The 27,453-nt window shown below is 41.4% G+C and overlaps 1 protein-coding gene across 1 annotated transcript in view; it reads left to right on the top strand.

The window, feature by feature from the left end:
* The window catches only part of HCRTR2 (hypocretin receptor 2), a 56,617-nt gene that overhangs the window by 10,104 nt on the left and 19,060 nt on the right, over positions 1-27,453 (top strand). The window contains exons 2-3 of the mRNA XM_054023795.1: positions 19,471-19,649; positions 21,178-21,421. Coding sequence (XP_053879770.1) covers positions 19,471-19,649; positions 21,178-21,421 — 423 coding nt within the window. The remainder of the gene's footprint in view (positions 1-19,470; positions 19,650-21,177; positions 21,422-27,453) is intronic.

The raw sequence follows: 27,453 nt of genomic DNA, 5'->3' as shown, positions 1-27,453 counted from the left end.
TGACAATACTTGGGGATACTTTAGCAGAAGTTGTCATTGTTATTCCCCACTGGCCCTGGCTGTCAGAGGCAGAGAAGGGCTCAGTCTCCTGAATGGGGAATCAAATATTTATGCCCCCACGTCAACTTTCCCCCAAGCCATTTCACCCTAAACCCTTCTTCCTGCAGCAAATTGATGAGTCTCATTAGGCTTACCAGGTGTTAGTGATACAGGAGGAATGGTGTGAGAGAGTGAGTTAGGACTTTCACCCAAAACCTCAACAGTGACTTCAACAATGTCAAAGCTGAATCAGTTTCCAAATGAATCCACTATGTTACATTCAGGTGTGTCAAATTGTTGATGCAAAAGAATGTGATGTCACCATCAGGGTTTTGCATTTGGGATTAATTGTTTTTTGGTATGTGTGGGAGATGGAAGTAAATGTTCTTTTATTCAATGGCAGATGCAGTACCCATCCACATCAAATACCCAAATTGAAAGGTAAGGGTTGTGTGACCAGGTGCTTGGAATGGACCACACTGAGAACACCACCTCAGGGCAAACAATCCCCCCAAACAAGTGGTTAATTCTACAATTAGGTTCACCAAGCCAGTAACAAAAGAGTTTCTATAGCATCACACTGGTTAACAAGAAGACAAACACAGTTTCCTTTAGGCACTCCAGCCCTTGGGTCCCATCCAGAAAAATTGATCTAATATAGTGAGAGGTTACTGAAAACCCAATTCATTGTATGTGAGGTTCTAGTGATCCCAAAGGATAAGACACTTACCCCCCGGTCAATATGTACTTCGGATCTTACCCAAATATTATGCTGTCAGCCAGTCCTGACAGTAAACTAACTAAAGATTTATTAATAAAAGAAAAGAAGAGTGTTATTGAATGATTAAAAGATTATATACGTTACAAATGCTTGCGAGGTCCTTGTAGCATTTACATTGGTAAATTTCTTAAAGGATACAGATACACAAACACATTTAGCATCTACCCTTGATTTCTATTATTAAAATGAATGGGTTAGTGATTGCTGGTCTAGTACAGCTCTTTGATATTCACATAGAAGTGAATTGTCCTGATACAATTATAATGCCCCTTGTTGTCATGGGTCATACACAGGTTAGCTGGCTTGCCAGTGTCTCAGGTTGTACATTAGTTAACTTTTTGGGCCATTACTTCTGCAACAGATGTGTCCTATTTGAAAGTAAGGTTCAGGAAAATAAAATTTTAAACAAACCTACTGTATTTTCATATGTTTACACCTGAAGCCTATTAAAACGTATGAATTTCAGCACATCTTTCAGTACTGCAGAAGGCATAATAATAGGTGAGGTATAATCTGCCTGCTGGCGTACCTGGAAAATAAAATATTTGTGTATGGAAAGCCAGTTCTTCCACTTCAGCAATTAGACACTGCCTATAGTTGTATTTTTTTCTGGGACACTACTTCAAGCTGTGGTCTAGGAGGTTAATTAATGTACAGTCCTGCCTTTTTACTGGGTATTTGGTGTGAGATCATATCACAAAAAAAGTCAACTTATGAAAATCTCTGTAAATCAAGAACATGTCACTTCCCACATTTGTAAATAACACCATTTGAAGATGGTATCTGTCCACCCAAATAAGCAAGTGGCTTTTGTAACTTTGACAGTGGTTGCTGGTATTATTAAACTGAAAGTGAAATGTCAGAAAAGACAAGCATGCATTCAACTACTGCAGTGAACATGTCATACAAAAGAAAATGACTATATCATAACAGGATTCTTTTTTATAGGAGTAGGATGGTAAACAATTTGGCTAGTCATCCTCTAATGTCGTTCTGAAAGTCGTTCGTTCTGCTGGAAATATGGTCAATGTCAAACGAAGAAAACTGAATCCTGAACAAGTTGAAAAGATCACATTCCTAAAGGTTACAAGTCCATGGGCTACAATTACATTTTGACTCTTCTCATAGTTTGGGTTACATATATGTTGCCAATGTTTAGCAATGTGGGACTTCTCTGACAGTACTTATGAAAAGTGTTGGAGTGACAGTTCTAGTGACCAAATCCTCCATTTACCCCTTGAACAGATAAAGCATTGACAAGGGCAGTGTAAGCTCCCTTATAGCAGCTTTATGATGTACCTGAACCTCGTACCTTGTTCTGGAGGAACCAGTTCGGCCGGTAACAAGGTAGCTAATTCTCCATGCCTGTTCAGTCATTGGGCCTCTCTGTTGAGATTGCTAAAACCATTATATGCTGGTGGCTTTGTGGTGTGGATCCCTGTCCAACAGGAACTGAACAGAAACACCCCTCTCTATCCAGACTCATCAGCTTTTCAAAATATACCTCAGTTCTAGATCCTTGTACAGTTCTTACTATCTATACAACTTTTTGAAATCAAGTGAAACAAGACTTTTGTTGGGTAGTAATCTGTTCATTTACACCTCTTCATTTTCTATGTTTCTCAGATCTGGAATAGCCTCCTGGGTGCTGCTTCCCAAGGAGGGTTTTCAATCTAATTCTGGGAGCATGTTTTTTGGCTTGTTTAATCTTCATTGTCAGAGGAGTAGTCATGATGTTGAACAGTGATGTGGTTTGTGATTCATAGCTTGAAATGCTTTATGCAAAGCTTTGTGCATGGATATATCTGCAGTAGCACTCAGCTTGTGTGGAGAAGTGTACCTTCCTTTGTATGGTCCATCTGGCTACACTTAAATACACATTTGAGTATTGCCCCATTATCCACCTCCTATGCCTCTACATCGACGTATTTTGAAGGATACAGTTTCAAAGGTGAATCTTTGTTTACTGCCCATGTCCTGTCCATGACTTTTACTAAAAATACCTGTGACTAAAACATAGCCTTAGCCAAAAGGCTATGAGTAGATTTAACTTAGCCAGTATTCATTCTACAACAGGTCCCACGTGCCATTACTAATCTGCCATTAACCTTCCTACCTTTACTAAATCCAAGGATAATCTCTGTTGTATTAATATAAGATTTTTTCCATACCTTTTCTTTATCCTAAAAGACTGCGTTCATCATATTTGAAAGCTTGTTTGAAAGCTGAAATTCAATCTCTGAGTGCACCAATTCATTACACAGAAGTCACTGAACAACAGTGAAATGGTAACAACTTTCAGTTTCTACAAACCTGACCATCATATGAATCTTTGGGAGGCTCCATATTACATAACCAATCCCCTGATACATTCAGCCTTGCTCATAGCCAAAGATTATCCAGTTGACCGATTAACAAACTAGTTTTATGCAGAAAGATCATTATCCCATTACTCTAATTTCTAATTAACAGAGGAGGACTTCCACCATGTAGAATTTGGTTTTTGTCTCTAAGCTCTCACGTAGCATACTTCTGAGGCACTATATAAGAACCTAGTATAGATAGATAAGAGAACATTGGAGCAGCTAGCAACATCTCAAATCAGATTTTTCTTTAAAAGTTATAGATTTATACACATTAGTTGATGGAAAACACTGAAGGAGTTATCTTGCCAAGGACCACCAATGCAGGATTGTTCCTGCATCTATATTTTTGAATGTAAGTGGGAATTCCACTGTGTCACATCAGGGACTATTCCACACTAATAAATTTCAGTTAGCTTGGCAATCAAAAATAGATCCCTAAATTTCCCTTCATTCATTTTAATTCAGTCTTACCATTCCATTAATCCTATAAGTAGCTATCAAGTACCAGAAGCAGGCAGTGGTTCCTTCACATCTGGACTTGGCTGAGAACTCTTGGGAATACTTATATTAAAATGTTTTAATGTTCTCTCTGGCACAAAGGGAGCATAATCTAGCTACTTACTCCTTTGTCACCCTTCTATGAATTTTCTCCAATTTGCTGACATTTTTCTAGCATTGAGAACCCCAGAGCAGGGTGTGCCCATATAAAAAAAAAAGTGATCACCTCCATGGTTGATGATGTGATGCTTTTGTATATGTAGCCCAAAATTGCATCAACCTTTTTTGCCAGCATGTCATATTACAAGGTTATCATATCCTGTCTATTGTGGATTTCAGCATTATTGTTTTTCAACTATCTTATTCCTTTTGCATATCTGTGTTTTTATTACTTTTCTGAGTTGTCTCTCATTTTATTTTGCACTCCTATTTTAGATAAGTTTAGTTATTTAAAAAGTTGAGTGCTCATTACTCATAAAAGGTGACAGATTGACAGCCCCAGAAGTCGATATCCTTTTTCTCCTTAGTAGAGGTCTCTCTGTTATCTCTTTTGTCCTCAGTGCTGTTTGCAAAACCTCCCAATTTACTGTCCTCTACAAATTTAATTAACGTGCTCTTCATCCTTTTTTCCATATCATTAGTAAAAATATTGAAAAAATCACGGATGGCTTTCCTGAAATAAATATAGAGTAAAACTGCTCTTTACTGACCTTATCATGCTACTGATACTTTGTAACCCATTTTCAACTTATCTTATTCCATTATTTCAGGGAGGAAAATTGTTCACTGATACCATCAACAAAATGAGAGAAGTTGAAATGGGTTATGAAGTACTAACAGCATTACAAGCTCAAGAAAGAGCAGACCCTGCTTTTGGTTTTTTTGGCTTTTTGTTTTTTTGGGAAAAAAATCTTGAAATGATTCATAAGCTGCTGGACCTCAATTCTACCTACACCCTCCTCTTCCCTTCCCCGCAGTTCCCTCTTTACTTCCTCTGCCTATTCATGTATTTCTTCTCCTATTTTACTATTGTTGCCCCCCCCACTCTAATATGTTAGGTCTATAAAGCATTGTCTGTTTTTTTAGTATCTGGTTTTTCAGCTTTGACAAGTTGTGAAATTGTGTAATTGCATAATTCTGTTAGAGAGCCTGTGAAACATGCAATATTTGGAGACATACAGGCTGTAAGATACTTACCTTTTTGTACTTTTCATTGTCTGTTTCTTTTTGAAAATCAGTAAAAACACAGTGTGACGGGTTCAGTCACAGAGACCCTTGGGATTGTTACCTGATGTGCTGAAATTACCTCTGAGCCCATTTACTCTGCCAGCTTGGGACTTCCAGAACCCTGTCTTATTGAGCCAGACACACTAGTCTGCTGCAACACAGACCCAGCTGTCCACGCCCCCAAAGCTGCAGACTAAACTGAAAACAGCTCAGCAGGTTACCTGTCTCCAGTACCCAGACACCCAGTTCCCAATGGGATCCAAACCCCAAATAAAACTCTTTTACTCTGTATAAAGTTTATACAGGGTAAATTCATAAATTGTCCACCCTCTATTACACTGATAGAGAGAGATGCACAACTGTTTGCTCCCCCAGGTTTAATCACTTATTCTGTGCTTATTAATAAACAAAAGTATAAAAAATAGGATGTAAGTGGTTTCAAGTAATAACAGACAGAACAAAGTAAGGCACCAAGGAAAATAAAACAAAAAACATACAAGTTTAAGCCTAATACATTAAGAAACTGATTACAGGTAATATCTCACCCTCAGAGATGTTCCAATAAGCTTTTTTTACAGACTAGACTCCTTCCTAGTCTAGGCCCAATCCTTTCCCCTGGTACAGTCCTTGTTAGTTCCAGCAGACATCTCAGGTGGTAATCAGGGGTTTTCTCATGACTGGCAGCCCTTTGTCCTGCTTCACTCCCTTTTTATAGCTTTTGCACAAATCCTTTGTCTGTGCTTGGCACCCACCACTCCCTCTGACTGGAAAAGTACAAGGATTAAGATGGATGCCAGTATCAGGTGACATGGTCACATGTCCTGTGAGAACCCAGCCTCCATTCTTTCTGTGCTGGCCCATACGTACACAGGAAGGTCTGTAAACAGAGCCATTTATAGTTCATTGATTCTGAAGCACCCTTAATGGCTTCCACATAATATGTTTACATCAGTAATACAAGTTTATATCTTATTCTCCTAACTCCAGACATAGAATAATACATTCAAACAAGTAGGATGAACACACTCAGTAGGTTATAAACTTTGTAATGATACCTTACACGAGACCTTTTGCATAAAGCATATTCCAGTTACATCATATTCATAAGCAAACTGGACAGTTTTTACGTAAAAGGATAAATGGACACAAATCAGACATCAGGTATGGTAACATACAAAAGCCAGTAGGAGAACACTTCAATCTCCCTGGACATTCAATAACAGATTTAAAAGTAGCCATTCTTCAACAAAAAAACCCCTCAAAAACAGACTTCAAAGAGAAACTGCAGAGCTACAATTCATTTGAAAACTTAACACCATCAATTTGGGCTTGACTAGAGATTGGGAGTGGCTGGCTCACTACAAAAGCATTTTTTCCTCTCTTGGTATTGACACCTCCTCATCAATTATTGGGAATGGACCACATCCACCCTGACTGAATTGGCCTTCAACACTAGTTCTCCGCTTGTAAGGTAACTCCCTTCTCTTCATGTGCCAATATAGATTTATGCTTATATCTGTCATTTTTACTCCATGCATCTGAAGAAGTGGGTTTTTTACCCATGAAGCTTATGCCCAAATAAATCTGTTAGTCTTTAAGGTGCCACTGGACTCCAAAGAATATAAGCCATAAACAGGTTGGGGGGCTATACCTGGGAAGCAGGGATTCTGAAAAAAATTTAGGGGTTGTGTTGGATAATGAGCTCTCGGTGTGATGCTGTGGCCAAAAGAGCAAATGTGATCTTGGAATGCAAAAACTGGGGAATTTTGAGGCGGACTAGAGACATCTATTTATGTCTGTATTTGGCAATGGTGTGGTAGCTACTGGGATACTTTGTCCAGTTCTAGTGTTCCACAGTTCAAACTGGATAGGGTTTAAAGAAGAGTCATGGGAATGATTAAAAGATTAGAAAACGTGTTTTACTGTGATAGACTCAAGGAGCTCAATCTATTTTGCATAACAAAGAGAAGATTAAGAAGTAACTTGATTAGTCTATAAGTACCCACAGAGGGAACAAATATTTAATAATGGGCTTGTCAGGCTAATAGAGAAAGGTATAACCTGATCCAATGACTGAAGTAGAAGCTACACAAATTCAGGCTGAAAATAAGGTATACATTTTTAACAGAGACAGTAATTAACCATTGAAACAATTTACCATGGGTTGTGGTGGATTCTCCATCACTGACTGTTTTTAAATCTAGGTTGGATATTTTTGTAAAAGATCTGCTCTAGGAACTATTTGGGGGAAGTTCTCTGGTGTGTGTTATACAGTAGGTCACACTAGATCAGGGGTCGGCAACCTTTCAGACGTGGTGTGCCGAGTCTTCATTTATTCACTCTGATTTAAGGTTTCACGTGTCAGTAATACATTTTAATGTTTTTAGAAGGTCTCTTTCTATAAGTCTATAATATATAACTAAACTATTGTTGTATGTAAAGTAAATAAGTTTTTTTAAATGTTTAAGAAGCTTCATTTAAAAGTAAATTAAAATGCAGAGCCCCCTGGACCGGTGGCCAGGACCCGGGCAGTGAGAGTGCCACGAAAATCAGCTCGCGTTCTGCCTTCGGCACACATGCCATAGGTTGTCTACTTCTGCATTAGATGATTACAATGGTACCTTCTGGCCTTGGAATAAATTTCAAGTGAATTTGCAAATATCTGTGTGCCATTTGGCTGTGAGGATGCCCTGTTTAATTAGCACACAGTATTTCTTTTACATTGCTTTGAATGAGATGGTCAAATTTTGTAAAATGAGCTTTTGTAATATCTGTCGCTGGCACCAGCTCCAGATATAACAATCTTGTTATTACTGCCCCGAGGTATTTTGGGTACCTTTACTTAAACATGCCTTTATTTTTAATTATTTGTACTTCTTGACATACATAAATTGGACTACATGTTTCATCAATTTTAAGTTCATGGATAAGTCATGGAGTGGCGTAACTAGCTGTATGTTTACACAGCAATGTAAGCCTCAGCTTAGTGGGACTCGAGTCAGCTGACCTGTGTCAGGGAACCCTGGGCTTGAGTATCTACATTGCATATTAATCCTAGGTAAAGGATTTTCTGACCCATGCTCAAACCTAGGGCTCTGGCATCCACACTGCAGTGCACAGACCTAAGTCAAAGTAAACATATTGGAAAAAAAAAAGCTGCGATCGGCAGCGGTAGTTCAGCGGCAGGTCCTTCGCTCCTAGAGGGAGTGAGGGACCTGCCGCCCCCGAATTGCCGCAGGTGCCGCCCCTCTCCCTTGGCCGCCCCAAGCACCTGCTTGTTAAGCTGGTGCCTGGAGCCGGCCCTGCCTCCCACCAATGTTTACACTCTACCCCTAGGAGCATGGTGCACTGTGGGAAAACTCTGCTGTCCACCTGCTTCCTAACTATGACAGTGCTATTGATGGGACTCATGTGTCCATAAGGAGAACATGAGAACATAAACTGCATAATTAGCTCCATTGCTGGCTGTCTCAGTAGAACGACTGCGGTTTGAGAAGGCTTTACACCGAATTACCATCTAATCCAGTGGTAGGCAACCTGCGACCCGTGGGCCGCACATGGCCCATCAGGGTAATCCGCTGGCAGGCCACGAGACAGTGTTTACAGTGACCGTCCACAGGCATGGTTGCCCACAGCTCCCAGTGGCCATGGTTCACTGTTCCCTCTGAACGCCACTGATCTAATCTGAGAATTGGGATCTCCACCTCTAGGTTGAGTCACATTGGCAGAAAGATGCCCGTGTGCACCTGTTCTGAGGACAATCAGGACATTAGTCTCCAGGGCTGTTAAACTATTAAAAATGAACCTTTTCAATTCTTCATTTTTAAAATGGGACGTTCAATGAAGGAGTTTTTGTTTGGCTGTTTTTTTATGTGTTGTTGTCTGTCCGTTTTGAAGCGTGACATAAGATGTAAGTTTCAGAGGAAAAACGCACACTCCCCAGGGTGGCTGTTACTGGCTGCAGAGCAGTGATGTGCATCCCCAGGGCTTGGGGTGCAGTGTACGCCAGTGCCCCCCAAAGAGCCATTATCCCTGCACTGTGGCAGGCAGGGATAAGGAATCCCCAGGAGGTTATAGGGAAGTTTTGCCCAGACACCTCTGCGCACACAGTCCCGGGCAGCCCAGGAGCAAGGGACACAGATTGGAGTGGGGATCAAGTGGCTGCCCCGCAGGGAGAGGAAGTGGCAGAACTCCTGGCTCAGCATGGCCGGGGGAGGGATGATCACCAACATCCTGGAAGCTGGGAACCACCTCCTGCCTGTCAGCTTTATTCCATGGTCTGGGCAAGCTCTGTATAGCAGTAAGGAGGACCTGGAGCCGCCACCACAGGAGGTTTTGGGGATGGTTCCCACTTGTCACTATGACATTGCATGCTGCGCTGGAACCCCTGCACATGCAGCCCCAGGGAAGACAGGGGGGCCAGAGAGCAGAGAGGGGGGGCAGTTGGCGTGCTGGGGGGCCACCCTTGCCTGGCCATGCTGAGCTAGGAGCTCCGCTGCTCCCCCTCCCTGCAGGGCAGCTGCTTAGTTCTGGCTCTGCTCTCTGGCACCTGAGCAGCATGCACCAAAATCAGGCTGTGCTCTTTTGACCAGGAAGCAGCTCTCGTTGCAAAAAGTTTCTTCTGATCGGTCTCAGTTGAAAACCCTGCAGGCTCTCTGAGTGTGTGCTTGCAGACCTGTGTTCAGCAGACAATGGGCTAACACTGATCTGAGCTGCTGCTGTTTGCAATAGCATGCAACAGTCTGTACCACAGATTGTTAGCACAGTGAGGACTAAGGAAGTTGCCCCAAGGAATTCTGGGATACAAGACTTCCAGGACCGGAGTCAAGCTGGGGTCGTGTGGCACACAGGAAAGCAATAGGGCTCAGACCTTAGGTCCCAGCTTATCATGGTCTTGGACCCTTCAGGCCTGCTGGTCCTGGAACCCTAGGTTCAAGCCTTAGGTTAACACAATTAGTGTGTAGACTCAAGGGGGGTTAGGGTTGAGTCCAGGCTCAAGCCTGCACTTACATTGTTGTGTAGACATATCCTAGGTGGTGTCTGTCTCAACTGGATTTCCTGGTGCCAGAGGGTGAGGCTCCTGCTGTAGTACATTCATTTGGCTAGTATGGTGAGTACTATATCGAACACTTGTGCACACTGTCTACTATTGCCCTTTGCATATGCACATGTGTATGTAGGAGGGACAAGGGAAATTGAGCAAAGCGGTGGTTGCTTATTTTTGGTGCAAAAGATTTGGTCCTATGGTGAAGCTACCTAGTATATTCTCACTCCACCCTCCCTTTTAATGTGAGCAGTGGGTTGTCTGACAAGTGAAGGCGGGGAGCTCTCAAGGGGTCTACTACTCACTGCTCCACAGAGCCTCCTTATGGCTCACCTGGGGAATTAGCTTGCCACTCTTTGTGCCTCTCTGGTGGTTGTCAACCTGTTGCCCCAGGCACTTGTTCTGCAGCTGCTCTCCCGCTAGTCCAGAGCTGCAGCACCTCTCCTTCATGGCTTAAACCTCCAACCAAATCACAATTGTCTTTCCCTTCCCGGGTCTCATCAGAGTCTCCTTCCTCAAAGTCCAGGAAGTCTCCATCTCTACTGTGCTGACTGTGGCACTCCCGCAGCAGCTGCTAGGGGAACCCGATCCTACCCTCTACACTGGGTTCCAATCCAAACCCGCAATTCAGGTCTGTCCCTCTCAGACCTGACTGCTTCCTACCCTGCCTTTTTCAGGATCCAACTCTCCCCCCTTGTATCAGGGAGTGTGACCGCAGGATCACTTCACTGCAGCCCCCTCTACTGCCAACCTTCACTCTTTATAAACCCTGTCCAGCTCCTCTCCCAGCTGGATTTCATCAACAATTAGGCCTTAGCACTCCCTGGCTTTCCTCCAAGCGCAGGGCTTGCGTGGGGCATCACAGGTACCTAATACAACTCACTTCAACAGAATTTTCTAATGTTAAGGACCAGAATTGGACCAAATATCTTTAACCATGACCAACGGCCCTCTGTATATTGCAATTCTGTGGCCATAAACTTTGCCATATAGACTGTCCCTTGCCATAGAATTGTCTAGTATCTAAACTTTCATTTTTTAAAGTTTCTAGCCTTTAAAACATGAGCCAAATGTTACCACAGCAGTATTATCTCTATGCAGACAGCCAGGATGCACTGGGAAAGAAGGGACAGGTTACAGTTTCATTGGCTCCCTGTGACTTGTGATCCTTTTACTTCCTTTCCTGACTTGCATGAAAGCATGCATCACCGGGAGTTTGGCCCTGACCACACCGCTCTTATTTCCAGCATCAAGTCCACTTTTGTTGTGTTATAGTCCATATACAACTGCTTCTGCACATCGTCACGGTCCATTGCAGCATAACATCTGTCAAAGCTGTATCCCCACTTTGAACTTTAGGGTACAAATGTAGGGGCCTGCATGAAAACTTCTAAGCTTAACTACCAGCTTAGCTCTGGTCCCGCTGCCTCCATTCCCAATGGATTCCCTCCCTGGGAAGCCTTGAGAAACTTTCACCAATTCCCTGGTGAATACAGATCCAAACCCCTTGGATCTTAAAACAAGGAGAAATCAATCAGGTTCTTTAAAAAGAAGGCTTTTAATTAAAGAAAAAGGTAAAAATCATCTCTGTAAAATCAGTATGGAAATTAACCTTACAGGGTAATCAAACTTAAAGAGCTCAGAGGACTTCCCTCTAGTCTTGGGTTCAAAGTACAGCAAACAAAGATAAACACTCTAGTAAAAGGTACATTTACAAGTTGAGAAAACAAAGGAAAACTAACACGCCTTGCCTGGCTATTTACGTACAAGTTTGAAATAGGAGAGACTTGTTTAGAAAGATGTGGAGAACCTGGATTGATGTCTGGTCCCTCTCAGTCCCGAGAGCGAACGCCCTCCCAAAACAAAAAGCACAAACAAAAGCCTTCCCCCCCCCCCCAAGATTTGAAAGTATCTTGTCCCCTTATTGGTCCTTTAGGTCAGATGCCAGCCAGGTTACCTGAGCTTCTTAACCCTTTACAGGGAAAAGGATTTTGGAGTCTCTGGCCAGGAGGGATTTTATAGTACTGTACACAGGACAGCTGTTACCCTTCCCTTTATAGTTATGACAACATCACATAATTTTTGTTGTACTTTATAACACTTTGCATCTTAAGACATAGAATCATAGGACTGGAAGGGACCTCAAGAGATTATTTAGTCCTGTCCCCTGCACTCATGGCAGGGTTGAGTATTATCTAGACCAGGGGTTTGTCTAACTTGCTCTTAAAAATCTCCAATGATGGAGATTCCACAACCTCCCTAGGCAATTTATTCCAGTGCTTAACCACCCTGACAATTAGGAAGTTTTTCCTAATGTCCAACCTTAACCTCCCTTGCTGCAATTAAAGCCAATTGCTTCGTTTCCTATCCTCAAAGGTTGATAAGAACAATTTTTCTCTCTCCTCCTGTAACTTTTGCTCCCTCCACATGTAACTTTTGGTTTTTTTTCCTGTTGTGTCATTGTATGGGATGAAAAGGCCATAGAAATTATTTTTAGAAGAGAATATAAGAGCATTTTAAAGCTTGGTAATGTGTGGGTGTGGGTGTGTCTCATGCGCTCTTTCTCTCTCTCTCTCACTCTCTCTCTCTCTCTCTTTCTCCCTGTCTTCATACATTCTACTACAGGAACATGAATGTTTTTTACATTGTAGCACTTTCTGTATATCTGATGATTTCATTGGGGGGAAAAAAATACATTTTGCAAAGTTAACCTAAAGATGATGATGAGCATACCTCAAAATTTGGATGTTCACTTTGGCTAAGCATAGAAAATTTGGTAGTAAAACTACCAAAATGTTCATATGGAAATCTCATTGGAGAAGACTTTCTTGTAGTGTTTCTTGATTCAACTTGTTTTGATAAATGGTGAGAGTGACATTCTACTATCACCCCAACCCACATCAGGAAATGCAAAAACTTATAATTTTTATGGTTCAGCAAATGTTTGTGAATAAACACAGCTTTGGTCTGTTTTGAGGTTTGAGCTATGGTTCTCGATTTAATGCTATTTTTTCCTTTATAATTTTGTACCAGCAAGAAGCATTTCATAGTCACTGATTCTTATTACAATGAATGGAAAGGGTTCTTTCCTTAAAACAACCCACTAATTAACTGCCTTTTGAATACTCTTTTTTAGATAAATAGACATAGGTGAAACTATGGAAGGGGCCTCAATCCAAAATCTCATTTTGTTTTTGTAATCAATTTCAGAAACACTTTGTTTCATTTAGACAGCTAGCTAACTTGTGCTGTCTAAAAACAATCATTTGCACCTATAATTATGCCCACAGTGTATAATGGGCACAATATTATAGACTTTTTAAAAAATGTATCCCGATTTATGCTGAGCTGTTGTTATATAAATATTTGCACACAATATATAGAGTTGTGTAAGAATCTGAAAAATCATACTATAGCTTTCAAAAAAGGTGGTAAAATATTATATGTATGAGATATATGCACTAACAACACTTAAAATGATTTTAGGTAATGATACAATCTTTCCAAATAATCTTTCATAGGTAATATTACTTGGGTATTAGCAGTGTTCTCTATATCCTGCAAATATTGACATAGTGTTATTTAGTTACTACAGCAGATGACCAGTTAAGTGTGACCATTATTAAAGCTTGTGGGTTGTTTTTTAATTAAGCATTGCCTAGACTGCAGCCATGCCACCTTGTGATGTGATTTGTTAGATCTCACAAGCAGAACAAGCTTGAGCTAGAAAATTACTAAGCCATGAAACTTACAAGGGGTCCCTAGAGTAGAGCACCAGGAAGTGGTGTGGTGGTAATGTATCACTAAAGGCATTCTTCCTCTAACAGAATGCATTTATCCCATTGTTGCTGATTATCAAAATGTACGTGTGTAAAATTGAAGCTTTTCCTCTTTTCTTCCTAACGGATACATTTGGAGATGCCACATCAGAATCACTTCCATGGGAGTTTATTGTAAAATCTCAACCAGTGAATGTGATGTCACTGAATAAATTGGATAGGAGGAAGTAAAGGAAGCATGTGATAAAGAAAGAAGAAAATAATAATTCTTTGTATGTATCCAGATTTGTACATCGCATCGGTCAACAAAATAACTCAGCACTGCACCTTTCATTATATAAACTGTGGCAATTCTGGTAAAAATATGCCAAAGCGGTTATGGTTTTATTTGGGTTTAGAGGTCAAATTGGAAGGAAACACATTGAATGAGAGGTTAGCTGGACCCTTCTGAAGTGTTACTGAACTGGTTTAGGATTAGTGTCTAGATCACACACTAACAGCAGAAGCATAGTAGAAGTCAATGGAGGGACTATAGCCCGTACTCTGTGTAATGATAGCAGTCTAAACCTTGGCGGAGCAGGCAGCTGCATTTTACGTTAGCCTGGAGTCTTCATTTTGTTTTCAAATTCAACTTCATATACAATGTACTACAGTAATCAAGTATGTAGCATTGCACAACTATCATTAAAATATCCCAGGACATTTAAAACTTCTGGGAGCACATCTCTTGTGGTAGAACACAGGATCTAAAAGCCCCACTTTACTGTCACATCTGAGATTTTGTAATAGAATGTAATGAAGTATCTGAAGCCTTTTTTACTCACACAATATGGACTTCAGACTATCTTTCTCAAATTTAATCTTTGAGATGGATTTGTTGTGCACTTGTAAATTCTAGTCAAATTCCTCATGAGATTTCCCTGTAAGCCATTTTCTCTGTACTCATAAATATTTTCTGGCAAAATTTGCATTCATCCCGAGTAATCTATTTCCCTTCATTGTGCTCCCCTTGAAGACAGTGAAGTTTTTTGCATTCTGTGTGAATTATGGCTGGAATCCATAATGTATCTCCTCACCAAACTTCAAACTCAGTGCAATCAACCCTCTTCAAAACAGTCTTATGATGGATTCATTTGATAGAGCTACAGCGCATCTTCTAAACAGGGCACAGCATGGTAACTCATTATAGTTTCCAAGCTTTTACTGACACGATGTGGCAAAGATAAGAACAGCAGTCACTTTGAATTGAGTTCCTTTTAGATCTTGTTTCTTTTTGTAAAATCAAAACTAAAACAGAGCAAAAAAAAATTGCAAGGGAGATTCGAGTGGAGTAGCACTGAGATGTTTACAGATTGGGTAGGATTGTGGTTTCAAAGGGAACTTCTCTCATTTACTTATTCCTTTTCCTACCTTTTTTCTCTCCTTTTTGAATCTCTTCTCCTCTTGTCTTTTTTCCCCATCTGAAACTCTCTTCCCTCTCCACTTTCTCTGTCTCTCCCAACTTTTTCTTTTACACTGCAATATGTCTAGGGCTGTTTGAAAGGCTTGTATATAACATTAAATCATGGTTTGTTCAGGGATCCTTTTATTGTTTCAATCATCATCAGGGATCCTAGTTTTGCATGATAAAAAACTCTAATTTCTCTGATTAAAAAAACCCCATAAAAATCCATGTTTTTCTGCAATTAAAATGAAATGCTTAACTTTAGTTTCCCTGGCCAGAGTATCTATAGTGTGACAAAGTTCCTCCTCTATCTTGGCGGGTCCTGCGCTTATTGGCAGATTTTCTTGCCTCAGAGATTCACCATATGGGTTGGGGAACAGCCCAGAGACCTTCCCCTCTGGAAGAACCCACAGTCCAGGTTAACTGGGAGGTTTGGGGGGGAACCCGGGCCCACCCTCTAATCCGGGTTCCAGCCCAGGGCCCTGTGGACTGCAGCTGTCTATAGTACCTCCTGTAACAGCTGCATGACAGCTACAACTCCCTGGGCTACTTCCCCATGGCCTCCTCCAAACACCTTCCTTAGTCTCACCACCAGACCTTCCTCCGGTGTCTACTAACACTTGTGCTCCTCAGTCCTCCAGCAGTACACCCTCTCAGCTCCTTGCACCTCTTGCTCCCAGTTCCTCACACACACAAACTGAAGTGGCTCCATTTTAAAGCTCCGGTGCCCTGATTAGCCTGCCTTAATTGTTTCTAGCAGCTTCTTCTTAATTGACTCCAGGTGTCCTAATTAGCCTGCCTGCCGTAACTGGTTCTAGCAGGTTCCTGATTACTCTAGTGCAGCCCCTGCTCTGGTCACTCAGGGAACAGAAAACTACTCATCCAGTGACCAGTATATTTGCCCTCTACCAGACTCCTTTACCCCAGTGGTCTGGGTCTGTCACAATAGGTATAAGTTGAAGAGAATGTTTTATTGATATACAGTAGAACCCCATTTATCTGAGCTTCCATTATCCTGCTTTCCGTATTAACCAAACCACCTGCTGCCTGCGTACTAACCCCACCCCCACCCCCGCCTTCCTCCACATCTTAAAATAAGGGATAGATTATCCCAATTTTGATTAGCAGATCTGATCCTGGTCCTAATTCAATTGAATAAATGAGGCTCCACTGTAAATTTAAAGCACATTCAAAAATCAACCTCAAGAGGAGGTTGCACGCATTGAATAAATGTAAATTCCAGTAAAATTTAGTGAATAGTCAATATATGTTTTTATTGTTTCACAAAATGTAAAAACAAAAGATTCTCTGTAAAAATGCAAATTCCATGTTTTCCTATGGCAAATAGATTTCTAGGATCCTTGATCATCATCAGCCAAAGTCCAAACAAGTTTGGTAGAGTTGGATGGATTCTTATTGTATAGCTGGTGCCCCCGTCTCCCCAAACAGGACTCTTCCAAATCTTCACTCATTTACAGGCCTCATATTCCTTTCATCTTCGTACTATGTGGCTTGGTGCTCTGTGCCCCTACCTAGAGATTGCTCTCCCAGAGGCTTCAGGGAGGCCGGATGGTCACTTTGTCTGTCTTGTACTTTGGGGTTGCTACAGAGTAAGATCCATTCTCTTCCAACTCCAGAATCCTCGGGGACAGAAGCCACTGCTTTCCCCACCCCACTCCCCAATTGGGAAGGGTGACAAAGATATACCCTCTCAGCTGTACAGCCAGCTGTACACTGCAGTAAGGTCAGATAGCATTACCTAATTCATACCATTCTAGCTTTGAAGTTTCCAAGGGCTTCACTTCCCTAGCATACTACTTTGAGGATTATATGGGTGCTAAGTGCCCCAGTCTCCTTGTAGATCTGGCTGCAGTGGAAGTGGGAAGAAGTTCCCCTATCTATTGGTTAGAGCCTGTTCAGTGGCATACTGATGTTCCTTTTCGCCTCCCCAGACAAATATTTGTTGGACTGTAAGGCAGAGGCTCTTTCCTGGTAGCCGCACTGAAGCTGTAAGATGGCTGGAGACTCTACCCAGCACTCCTTGAAGACCTTGGGCATGGCAGATACCAAGAATGGGGGGGGGAGGCAGTGTACCTGATACACTTATTAAAGCAGTCAAATTCAGTAAGAAGTAATCTAGAATCCCAGTGCTCAGATTAATGTGCTGGGATTAGTCTTCTCCTCCAAATAGCAGGGTCCAGTTAATGTAACTCTCACAAGCAAAATTCTGGAGGGTATATGTGTCCAGACTTACTCTTCTCTAGGGCACATCTAACAGAGAACATCATCATACACTTGAGCAGGTGGGCAATGGCAGCATTTAGAACAGACACCAGTTTAGTGTATTGCTATGTAGATGTAATATATATATTTTTCCAGAAGCTTTTCATTACAACCTCCTGTCAGACATACTAGTTTCCTTTGCACATTTACAAGGGTAGGTTGTTGGGGATCTTGTTAATTATTATGGTAATGCCTGAAGGCTCCAGTCAGGGTCCCATCAGGCTAGACACCACACAAACATAGAAAGGAAGAGGATCTTTGCCCAAAGAACTTACAGGTTAAAAAGACAAGACAGACAAATAGACAAACAACTACTAATCAATTTGTCAGAAGTTTGGTCCTTGTAGAGTGCAATTTCTCCCCACTTTGCTGGGTTACTTCTATTTTTGTTTAAGGGAAATAACAAAACGAAAGTAAAATTCATATAGCCTGGAGCAGAGGTTCACAATCTTTTTCTTTCTGAGCTCCCCCTCCCCCCAACATGCTATAAAAACTCCATGGCCCACCTGTGCCACAACAACTGGTTTTCTGCATATAAAAGCCAGGGCCAGCGTTAGGGGATAAGCAGGGCAATTGCCTGGTACCCCATACCACAGGGCCCCCGTGAAGCTATGTTGCTCAGGGTTTGGCTTCAGTCCCGGGTGGCAGGGCTCAGAGCCCCAGGCTTCAGCCCCATCTGGTGGGACTTTGGCTTTCTGCCCTGGGCCCCAGCGTGTCTAACACTGGCCATGCTTGGAGGACCCTCTGAAACCTGCTTGCAGCCCTCCAGGGGGCCCCAGATTCCTGATTGAGAACCACTGACCTACAATACCTTGAGCCTCGGTGTTAACATCAGTTAATCTAAAGTGGTGTCAGCAACAATCTTATAAATTTGCATAATTTCTTTAGTGTGAATAAGGCTCATGAGAGAGCATAGTGTGCATTTGCCCTGTAACCTGTTGCATCTCCTCTGCCATAATCTTCATGGTTACCAGCTACAGATACCACAAATACATTGGTAGTATGTATCAACTGTTTTTAACCCTACTATTTTTACTTATTTTTGTAATTTAAATTACAAAATACTCTCACTCAAGACTGTGTTCTCCTTAAACCTGAGGTCTGAATGTGTGTTTTAGTGAGCTCAGGACCAGAGCTGTCTCCAGACTAAAACTTTGAAATCCTGCTTTGATTATTGGGAGAGTTCAGATTCAGATCTGCACTTCTCATCTAGCTAATATATCTAAATTGGGCCAAACACTGAATCCCTGAAATTAAGGAAAGTTTGGATCCAGCTTGACATTTGAAGACATGACCCATCTCTGCTCAAGACAGAAGGACATTCTGTGACCAAAGGATTAATACATTTGCGGTGGTGGTAAAATTGTTGAGGTGGTGGATTGGGGACTGTAGGAGTCAGTTTTAAAAGAGGGAATGGAAATCTTTTTAACACTTGAGAAATCAAAAATATTCAGAAACCCAGTCTCTTAGGGTTTTATGTCCTAGGTTATTACACAAAGCTATTTTTTCTCAAGCTGGTTTCCACAACCTCAATTTTTATTTTGCTAGCTTACTGATTTATTGATTTACTGCACTCAGATGTAGTCAGAGTGATTTACCTGGTTTATAAAGCTTTACAGTTTGGATCAATAGGAAAAACAAACTAATTTCTGGGAGCCTTATACTGTATAAAATTTACTGCATGCTGTTGTACCTGTAATAACATAAATAAAATAAACTGATCTACAGATCAAACCAACAATTCCTAAATTCTAGTCTGTGGACAATTGATTGGTCACATGACTTTGGCTCCTCCTTGTTTCTAGCTATTTCTCCATGCTTCCAGGCTGTTCACTATAAATGAAAATTAACTGTCCCTACATATTTATATTATTTGACATATTTAAAACCTTCTTCAGAAAATGTTTCTGCATCCTCCGATTACTTGTTGCTCCTGTAAAGTGTTGTCCCATTGAAGTGTTCCTTCCACATGTTGTTTCAAATGTACTAACCCTTCTTTGCAAATTCAGTTTGTATTGCAGTGTGGAAGAACCATCACATGCGGACAGTTACCAACTACTTCATAGTAAACCTCTCCCTGGCTGATGTTCTTGTCACAATCACTTGTCTTCCAGCCACGTTAGTAGTGGATATCACAGAAACTTGGTTCTTTGGGCAGACCCTCTGCAAGGTGATCCCCTATTTACAGGTATTGTTCTCCATACCACTGTTGTTGTCAAAAAGGAACAGTACAGTAGAATCTGCTTAATTGGGACTTGTGACATTGTGATTTAAGAGCTACTCCACTTTCAATGTCCAACTACATAACATTAAATAAAATACTTTGCTGAATAAATATTATTCTCAGTATTTTTTCTCTTTTTTTTTTAGGCAATAAACACACAGGGACAGATTCTGTGATTCTCTTCACCTTGTATAGTCATTTACATCAATGCAAAGTGGACATAAAATATTAAAATATCAGAACAGTGATATTTTGTGCCCACTTTGCATGAACATAATGACTACCCAAGGTGCCGGGTGACAGAGCATCTGGACCTCTGTAGTTAGAAAGTGGAGTTCAGAATTCCATACGCCTTACTATGTGCTATGTAGAAATAACCAAATGTCCCTATGGGCAGCGGAATTTGCTCATACTCTCCCAGTTAAGCATCAGTTATTGCCATTCACAATTATTAAGTTAAATCAATTCTGAGGCCCTTTCCAGTGAAGTGATTAACAACTGTGCCTTCCTTTTCTCATCAGACTAAATGGCCAATGGGACGTTCCAGTATGGTAAATCTTTGGACCTTTTCACTGGTGTAAATCCAAAGTAACTCAATGGAAATTTAGGTTTACAGTGGTGTAACTGAGGTCAGAATCAAGCCCTCTAGTGCACACAACATTCCAAAGGGTGCAGCACGGGCCATAGTATTGGTCGTGTATAATAGTACCATGAATTGATCCATGGATATGTGTTACCCTCTGCTCCACTGCATAGAATCAAAATTGCCCAACTTATTTCAGAGCCCACAACACTACTACATGAGATTGTTGTTGGTACTTTAACTGTTGGCCTGCACCTGGTTTGGAAGACCCCACTGAATGCAGAAAGGACGTGAAACTGTCACCCAGTGTATTGAGCGGAAGAAAATGAGCAATTGTTTATTGTTTGTAGCCAGTGGAAAAATCCAATGATCCTATTTTTATCAACTACAAATGGATTATTTTTTATGTGACTGTGATTGCCCATTGCCTTTGTGAAAATTGGGAAGACACAATGAAGATACAGGTTCATAGCACATCAAACGAGATAATGTCTCCTACAAAGCAAGATGTAGCTAGTGGGTTTAAAGCTTTACTTTCATATTGCAAAAATATACGCTTTTACAAATAATGCTTTCAAAGTATAAGACAGATGAGTTTATTCTTATGAGGCCTGATTCTGCCACACTTATTCAAACTGAGTGGTCTGTGAGTTGTCCTGTTGATTCCAATGGGATTACACACAGATTAATGTACTTCTGAAAATGAGTTAAGCTGGCAGACTCAGGCCTATATTAATTTTGTATCAAGTGATATAAAAAGGGATTTGTTTTTCTTGGAAGAATCACTGTCCAACAGCCCCTGATCATGGGATATCAACTCTAAATAGATTTCTGATGGTGTTGAAAATATAAATTGTATTCAAGGTTAAAAATCAGAAAAGTTTACACAATGTTTCCTTGTTTCCTTAGACTGTGTCAGTCTCTGTGTCTGTACTAACACTTAGCTGCATCGCTTTGGATCGCTGGTATGCAATTTGTCACCCTTTGATGTTTAAAAGCACAGCCAAGAGGGCAAGGAATAGCATTATCGTTATCTGGATTGTGTCCTGCATTATAATGATTCCTCAGGCTATTGTTATGGAGTGCAGCAGTATGTTCCCAGGATTAGCTAACAAAACTATCTTATTCACAGTTTGTGATGAGCAGTGGGGAGGTAAGTGTGTTATTGATCATAAGAATGGAACTTATACTGCCAGGAGATAATGAAAATAGCTTGGCATGTTAATATACAGTAGGGCTGTATCCGCATATCGCAATGCTTTAAGCTCTTTCTTAATTATATGGTGGTTCTTGAAACTACTGGTTTTTAGAGACAGTTACATTCCATCTTCCTCTGCCTTGCTAATGTTCAAAGTAAATTGGAAGCCAAGTTCAAATGGATGTGCAATAAGAGGCTCTCTGTGTCTTGGCCATGTTAATGTTCCCCATTGGAACAAATGTTCCCATCCTGTAATGCTTATCTTTATATAACTCTTATTGATCAAAGGAAGGTAGAAGTGTACAAGGACTGCAGAAATCAGGCCTGCAGAATTTATCTCCAGAGAATAGACCGTTGGTCCATTTTCCTGGGATCCTGACTTTTGCAGTTGTCTGCATTATATAAATTCCTCAGAAATCTCCCAGAATTACAATTCAAATTGCATACAACTACAGAATTTATAAACCTGCCAGCAATATAGAAAGCAGTTCATTCCACAGTTTGGAATTTGGCCTGGACAGCATTACTAACATTATTTGGAAAATATGATCTATTACAAATGATTGCATCCAAAAAGTATAAATCAGTCCTTCCAGATTACTCTTACATTGAGCAGTGTTGGAATTTGGGCTACTTTCATGTAGTCCAACTTCCTGTTGCAGTTAGTCCTGGCCACTTCCTGGAACTATTGGGGTTCAACTCAGGTGGGCCCTGAAATAATTCCAGCACTAATAGTGCATGTGAGTTGCGCACTGAGACTCTGACACTGCATACAGTCACTACCATAATAATACAATTATTCACACTTGGGAAAGTAATGGCAGGATTGCCAAGACATAGCTAAAATAAACTTGGTTAACATCTTCAAGTCAGACTAAAATACAATCAGATTGTCTCTCAAGGTTGTAATTTTTTTTTAAAAAGTCGTCCATCACTGTGATCAGTTTTGTTACATTGTAATCAGATTGTGTTTTCATGTATTATTGTAATTGGTTACTTTAAGCAACTTTGGACATTAACTGATGAGGGCTCTCTGATGTGATGTTTTGAAGGTTCCATCTTGGTCCTGGTGTAATAATTGAGCCTAATTGTAAACTCAAATTGTAAAAAGTGTGTAACAATTCATAAGATATCACAGTAACCTATAACAATAAATGTTAATGGAAAAGGTACAAAAAGATGTCTCAAAGACTGGATTAGACTAGACCACCGGTGGGCAACCTGCAGCCCACGGACTGCATGCAGCCCATCAGGATAAGCTGATTGTGGGGCACAAGACATTTTGCTGACATTGACCATCCGCAGGCATGGCTCCCCACAGCTCCCAGAGGCCACGGTTCGCCATTCCTGGCCAATGGGAGCTGTGGGAAGTGGTGAGCTGGAGGGATGTGCTGGCCGCTGCTTCCCGCAGCTCCCATTGTGGGGGGCCGTGCCTGCAGATGGTCAATGTCAGCAAAATGTTTTGTGGCCCACAATCAATCAGCTTATTCTGATGGGCCGCAGGTTGCCCACCACTGGTCTAGACAGAAAAGTCTTTTAATATAACCCAGGGAGTGTATTAAAATCATGCCAGTGTAAGCCAAATGTGGAACTGATAATTAATAAACCAAAGTTGGAATGTAGGAAATTAGGCCTAACTGGTGGACAAAATAATATGGGGATGGGCTATTCTACCCATCACTCCCTTTGGAGTCCTAAAAAAAAAGACTTTGGTGGATGAATAACAAGCTGTTTAATAGCAACTATTGGCTGAAGGACAAGTAAACTAGAAGAGCAAGCTTTACCATTATGGCTGCCACCCCCACCATCTCCTGGGACCCATGTAACATAGTTGAACCTTTATTGTCCTAATTCTGAAAAATGTCCTAACTAGACCAGGCCAAAGAGAGAGACCCAGATGACATCATGACCTCCACTGGCTCCAGCTAAATCCCAACCGCCACCTGGAATGCAGGATTTTGTCATCCTTCCCCCTTATGCATCCGAAGAAGTGGGCTGTAGCCCACGAAAGCTTATGCTCTAATAAATTTGTTAGTCTCTAAGTACTCCTGTTCTTTTTGCGGATACAGACTAACACGGCTGCTACTCTGAAACCTTCCACCTTGTGTGTCCATTTCCTTCCCCACCTTATTTCTTCTCTTTCCTTCCCCTCTCTGCATTCTGGCTGGGAAGTGTGTAGTTTAGTTGGCCAAGACTGCATATTGTGCAACACTGCTGTAATCCTGTGACCAAAAAGATGCCTAGAAGCAATGCCCTAAATAACACAATAACACAATAAGTTGGCCAAGTCAGGATGGGATTTTAGCAACAGCAGCAATGACAGCTCCAGCGCATCTCAACTAACTTCTTCCCTTTCCCCCACAAGGACAGTTGTTACCATCTTTAACACCAAAGACTCTCAGATAGAGGTGGAGGTGTTTCATGTTCCTTATGAACATTCTCTACAGCTAAAGGGAAGAGGGAACAAGGGGCACTGCTAAAATAAAAGCCTTATTCAACACTTTACATTTAATGTTTGCCATGGTACTAAGCAGACTGAGGTCTCTGTATACCAAATCCTGCACCTTGTTTGAAACTGTTTAATGTTGGACAGTGGCAGGGTCAAGTTAACACCTCTGACTCTTTGGGCCCATTCATTCCATCAAAATTAATTCAATGGTCCCCCTCTCTCGTGTATGCAGGGCCATTGGAGGGCCATGGTGTTTTCAGTATGTTGATGATACCAACTCCAGTTCTCTATCTCTTCCAACCCAGCCACTTCTCTTCAACTCGTTAGCCAGAGGGGCAGAGATGAGAGATGGCTGACTCAATCCAGATAAAACTGCAGTGAGTTTCATAGGAGGAGAGAAACGTCAGCAGATGTGGCATGAATGATACCAGCACTTTTAACTGAGGGAGCACGCTTGTCATTTGTTACTAGCTTTCTCCATCTGAGGACATTTTTGGAAATATTCATCTCCCCTGGAGATCCTAATTGTTGCTTATAATTGCAGACCTGACTATCATAATCCATGACTTTGGCTCTTCAAGTTTAGATCTACACATTAAATCAACCCAGAAATAGAAAATGATAAAAAAAAAATGCAGCAGCTCAATAATTATCTAGGGTATCTTGCCAGCAGCACGTAATTCTGTGTTCCAGGATCTGCACTGGCAGCCTGTTGGTTTCTAAGAGAAATGTGAAGTGTTGATATTAATCTGTAGGGCCCTAAATGGCTCAGGAGCAGCCTACTCTAGAGACTGCTTCTCACCCCATGCCTGGCTGCTGCGCTGCAGATGTAATCCACAGAGACCCGTGAGCTGCAGCCCCCTCAGTAGAAATGATAGGGAGCTGCCTGGAGAGCATTCGCCAAAAAGGGCCTCATAGTATGTAATTAACTCCCTCCTTTGATCCAAAATATCCAGAATCTGCTGACCTTCGTGGTATGTTCCAAAGCCTGCCACATTTCGCAGGCTTGGAGAAAGGTAGGAAGGGGCTTGACAATGGCTGGTACTTGTGCATAGATCAAGGTTTGGTTTGTGTCTGAATAATTTCTGATAGTTGTTTTCAGGTTTGGGGTGAGGAGAAGTTGCTATCTTTATTTCTTATGCAATTGTACTGTTCATGATGTCAAAGGTGCCTCATCTCCAAAACAGGTATTTTCTTCTGGGTATAAAATATAAAACATGCCTGGAAGTTTTTTGAAACCAGAAGCTTTTTTCATTCCACCTGAAGATCACACAATCCTAGTTTGTACTGCTGTCTTTTCCATGAAATTATACATCTAACCATAGGACATTCACTTCCATCAAACAAAAGTCATACACCACTGAAATTTGATGATGTCATCTCAGTGCTAATTAGTCTACTGGCAAACAGTAGATACCATAAAATAATAATCCTCTCACTACTCTATTTTGGTCAGCACCTTCCCACAATGGCTTGAACTCCTTCACAATGGACAATGAGTGGCAACTTCTATTAATAGATCTCTGTGTGTGCCTATTGGAGTATTGCTAGTAACTGCAAGGGCCGCAGTAGCTCAGCCTCTGTCAACATCCAAGTTTTTTCTAATTGCTTCGGGCTTTCACTCCAGAAAAAGAGGAACATTCACGGCCAACTCTAGGCTGAGGATTTTTCAGGCCTAGCCCAGACTAATAATAATAATTTATTTGGGAATGCAAAAGAGTCCCACCTATGAACTGTGTGGAGTCACTTAAGGAACCTGTTTTGACCATGGATTTTATAACAGTCCATAGTTACATATGGGTTTACACACACACACACATGCACGCAACTTGGCCATGTCAGCTGAGGGCACACCTCTGTCACTGATCTGCTGCAATTATGAATACACAACAAGGGCGCATTGCTTTAGATTTGAATATGCATGCTGTAAATTCTGCAGTGGAGTACCAGGTACCCCTAGAATTATGTGTCACAGAGTTAAAGTTGTTGACTAAAGACTATATGTTTGATAATTCCAGAAATGATAATGTGTGGGGCAAACTTACCAAAAGTTCATGAAAAGCTGATAAATCAGAGAGCTGAGCCACGTCCTCTGTAATATCACTGCTAGATCATCACCATTTCTATCCCACTACTTTTGTTCTAACCTTTCCTTTCAGACCCTTCCTCCATTCCCATCCAACAGGCTGTCCATCTCTCATTCCTCAAATCCAAAGATCTTTCATTCCATTTCTCTCTCTCTCTCTCTCTCTCTCTCTCTCTCTCACACACACACACACACACACGCCAGTTGAGTGATAGGTGGAGTGGGGTGAGACTCTGCATCTGTCATCAAGGATCTCAGGTGTGGGATAAGCACATTGGCAAGTACCATCTCCTCATTCTACCCCCATGAATGCTTTTGAGTTTTCCCCTCTCTTTTCAGCAAAGGGGGTTAGATATGGTGATCTTCCCGTTCTCCTTGGAGAGAGGACCACCACACCTGTGTATCCCGCCTTCCTGTATGAAAGCCCATGTAGTGGGCCATCTAAGATTAGGACTTTTCTCTCCCCCTGGCCATTCCCTACCCCTGGCTTGTGTGGGAAGGATCGGTGTTTTCAGTTAGGCAGCTGAAATGTCACCACTGATCTTTATTCAGAACACTGATGGATGTTCCCATTCAGCACCAGTCTGAGTATGGTGGCAGGGACTAAACCATCTGATAAATGACCAGCATCCCAGACCAGTCCCTCCTCCTGCCTGCTGCAATAATTACTAGGCAGCTTGAAAGCTTTATTTTAGCTTGAGAAGCTAAACAGATTCAAGCTTCTTAAGTAAAAGTTCTGCAAAGCACATTGCCCTGGGTGGAGGAGTAACACAGGTTTCCTTTGATGTTCAGCCGCTAGCACTTTGCAGGTGGCTGAACTTCAAAGGAGAACGCTGGCTTCTTCCTCCAACCTCACCCATCAGTGCTTTGTATTTAGCTAGCCTGCTTTAATGTTTCCATTTTACTCAGACTGCTAAATTGGAAGCCATAAACTCCTGATGATACCTTGCTGCCTGCAGAGCTCTGATGAGGCAGGTGACAATGCCTTGGGAGTAGGAAGAATCTATTCTCAGCTTTCTCATTCACCTCCTGTGGTCTCAATAAATCACATAAACTTAATTTCTCCGGCTGTGAAAGGCGAATGAGGGTATTTCCCTGTCTCACAGGAGTATTGTGAGGCTTAATTCATTTAAATTCATCATGTGTAAAGCATTTTTGAGATCATGGCAGCTAAACAAGTGCAAATTATCATTAACAATAAAATAAATGTTCAAACTACTAGAGAAAAGGTGTTGATGGTATCATTGATGTGAGCGCCACAAACCAAAACATGCAGGGTACACTTACAAGACTTGACAGCTGGTAATAAAGGATACTCAAGAAAGGGTGTGCAGCACTAAAGTGGCACCATTATATACTTAACACCTAAGTGCCACAATTCAGAGTATATCTTATAAATTTATCTCGGGAGCAGAAAGACATCCTTATCTGTCAACCTTAAGTACTTATATG

Source organism: Malaclemys terrapin, chromosome 3 (genome assembly GCF_027887155.1).
Source record: "Malaclemys terrapin pileata isolate rMalTer1 chromosome 3, rMalTer1.hap1, whole genome shotgun sequence".
Classification (NCBI taxonomy): domain Eukaryota; kingdom Metazoa; phylum Chordata; order Testudines; family Emydidae; genus Malaclemys; species Malaclemys terrapin.
Note: the sequence above shows the minus strand (reverse complement) of the source record. Positions and strands in the feature narration are given on the sequence as shown.